We start from the raw sequence: 2,727 nt of genomic DNA on the forward strand, positions 1-2,727 counted from the left end.
ATTTTCTGGCTTGCATATCTATTCAATCATTGTTGCCTTATTGTTATACTCTAAATAGCATCGACATTGACACACGATACGTTGACACGTCATTTCTCAAAAACTAAAGAATTCTGACATGTCGTGACTCGTTGTATATCATATGTATATTTTTATATATACATGATAAATTATCACTCTTATGGTTATTTCAAATTAATTAATTTGATTCAAATCCACAAATAAATCAATAATTAAAAAAAGAGCCCATAATGAATTAACATTTTGATCCCTAATTTATTGGAAATGTTTAAAATTGACCCGGGCGTGTCGGGATGCTAAACTTGCGTGTCGCTAGCGTGTCTGGAGCATTGACCACGTGTTGGATGTCTGACACATGTTGACCATGTGTCGGTTGCGCGTGGACGCACGTCCGACACCGACACGAAGGCCCACGGAGAGTGTTCGTGCTTCCTAGGTAATAATACTCATGCTGACTAAAAGATTTCCTTCCAGGATCTGGGGAGAAAGTGAGGATCGAATGGGAAACACGAACATTCTTGCAGAGGCCAAGAATTTATGGATGAAACTCAATCTCCGAGAGGCGATCCTCGCGAGCCTATCTCTGCAAGTCTTTCTCATCTTTTTTGCACCCATGCGAAAGAGGTGGTCAAACAGGTGGTTCGCGACTCTCATGTGGTCGGCTTACTTGCTTGCCGACTCGGTCGCTGTCTATGCCTTCGGACTCATTGCCAAAGTCCAAATCGTTGGTGGTACTTCAGATTCCGAGACCGATGCATATGGCGACCTTTTGGCATTTTGGGCTCCATTTCTGCTGCTACACCTCGGAGGACCCGACACCATAACCGCTTTCGCGCTCGAGGATAATGAGCTGTGGCGGAGGCACTTGCTTAATCTCTTATTCCAGCTAGGCACCGCATGCTATGTGTTTTACCAATCCCTCCCCAGCGACAAGCTAATTGTCCCGACCATCCTCGTGTTTATTGGAGGAACCATAAAATATATAGAGCGAACACGTGCTCTGTATCTTGCAAGCTTCAGTAAATTCCGTCGTTCCCTGCTACCGTCTCTTCGTGCTCTGCAAGCTCGCAAACCTCCAATAGAGATGGAATCCCGAGATGTTGGAGAGCAAAATAAAACCGATTTGGACGACAGAGAAGTGATAATAACCGCATTTTTTTACTTCACAACCTTCAAAGGCCTCCTTGTGGAACTCCCCTTCAACTTCAGTCAAATGAACTATAGCTGGCCATTTTTCAGTGGGATAACCGCAAAGGATGCTTTTCGGGTCGTTGAGGCTGAGCTCAACTTCTTTTATGATGTTCTTTATACCAAGGCTGCCGTGGTTCACTGTCCAACAGGGTACCTTTTCCGAGCTATCTCAATTGGTTCCGTCGTTACTGCTTTTGCACTTTTCTATGTCCTGAGCAAGCATGGTTTTCACGAATATGATGTACGGATTACATACACCTTGCTCCTTGGAGCTGTTGGCCTGGAATTTGTAGCTCTTGGTAGGCTCATTTGCTCTGACTGGACAATTGCACGTTTGGGGAGATTCAAAAAACATCCTATAGGAAGCACCTTCATGAAGTTCCTCCTCAAATTCAAATCCGAAAGGTCACCATTTGCATTGCATATACTACATGCTAGGTGGTCTAGATCAATCTTCCAGTACAATTTGATAGTTCCTCGGCTGAGAAGGTGGCCAGAATGGATTGAGACACTCCTTGGTCTCATCCCTCTGGGTGAATTGTTGGATGACTTGAAGACTGTACGAGTAGAACAATACAACGACAAATTAGGTGCACTGATTTTTGGTGAGCTGCAACGGAGGGCATCATTTGCAGCTGATTTACATGGCAGTAGGGAGATGTGTGCTGCTCGAGGTGAATGGGCTCTGGATCATTCCAAAACAGGGCAAGATTGCACAAACTTGCTTCCATCCGTCCGTGATGTCGATTATGATGAGAGCCTTCTACTGTGGCACGTTGCCACCGAGATTTGTTACAATACTGACGCCGATGAAAGTACCAACTTAAACACTGATCGTGGAAACAGTAAGGTCTTGTCGGATTATATGCTTCATCTTGTGATCAAACGACCTGACATGATGTCTGCAGTGGGTGGGTATGGCGAAATAAGGTTCCGGTACACTTGTGATGAGATGGACGAGTTCATCAGCAAAAATCTCTCTGATGGGAGCAAAGCGAAGATAACGAAGGAAAGTGCGTGCCAAAGTCTCCTCTCTGCTGATCCAGTTGAGAGGTTTCGTTCACCGAATGACGACACGATCAAATCTGTGCTTTCTGATGCGCGTGCTCTCGCTAGGGTATTGCGGGATATTGAGAAGGAAAAGAGGTGGAAGATCATGAGTGAAGTGTGGGTGGAATTGCTGGGGTATGCTGCGATCCATTGCTGACCTTACAATTATGCTCAACAACTGAGTAAAGGAGGAGAACTTGTCACCTTGGTTTGGCTATTGATGGCACAGCTTGGCCTCTATCGACATTTGCGAATCGTCGAGCCTCCATCGGAAGACCGATTGATTGGAAATAATTCAGGGTAAAGTTGCCGAGACGGCAAAGGATGAGGGCTCGTACCCACAAATTCCGCTGAAAAATCTAATTGCTGGGGGATCTCACCTCGCCTTTTTTACCACCTTTTGTTTCGCTTCTTCTTGTACTAATAATCGTGCTGCTGATTTGCTCTTGACTGCACATCGTCCTT

The 2,727-nt window shown here is 45.2% G+C and overlaps 1 protein-coding gene across 1 annotated transcript; it reads left to right on the top strand.

Annotated features, from left to right (window-relative positions):
- Positions 1–562: 562 nt before the first annotated feature.
- Positions 563–2,419, top strand: LOC130138573 (uncharacterized). The gene has a single exon (XM_056312946.1). The coding sequence runs from the start codon at positions 563–565 to the stop codon at positions 2,417–2,419; it is 1,857 nt and encodes a 618-aa protein (XP_056168921.1).
- Positions 2,420–2,727: the final 308 nt, after the last annotated feature.

This window comes from Syzygium oleosum, unplaced genomic scaffold (assembly GCF_021117445.2).
Source record: "Syzygium oleosum isolate NSW1041296 unplaced genomic scaffold, Sole_v2.1 Sole_v2.07, whole genome shotgun sequence".
In the NCBI taxonomy this organism is placed as follows: domain Eukaryota; kingdom Viridiplantae; phylum Streptophyta; class Magnoliopsida; order Myrtales; family Myrtaceae; genus Syzygium; species Syzygium oleosum.

Excerpts from the sequence above, each read along its gene's own strand:
- LOC130138573 (XM_056312946.1), top strand. The coding sequence starts at position 563 with ATGAAACTCAATCTCCGAGAGGCGATCCTCGCGAGCCTATCTCTGCAA.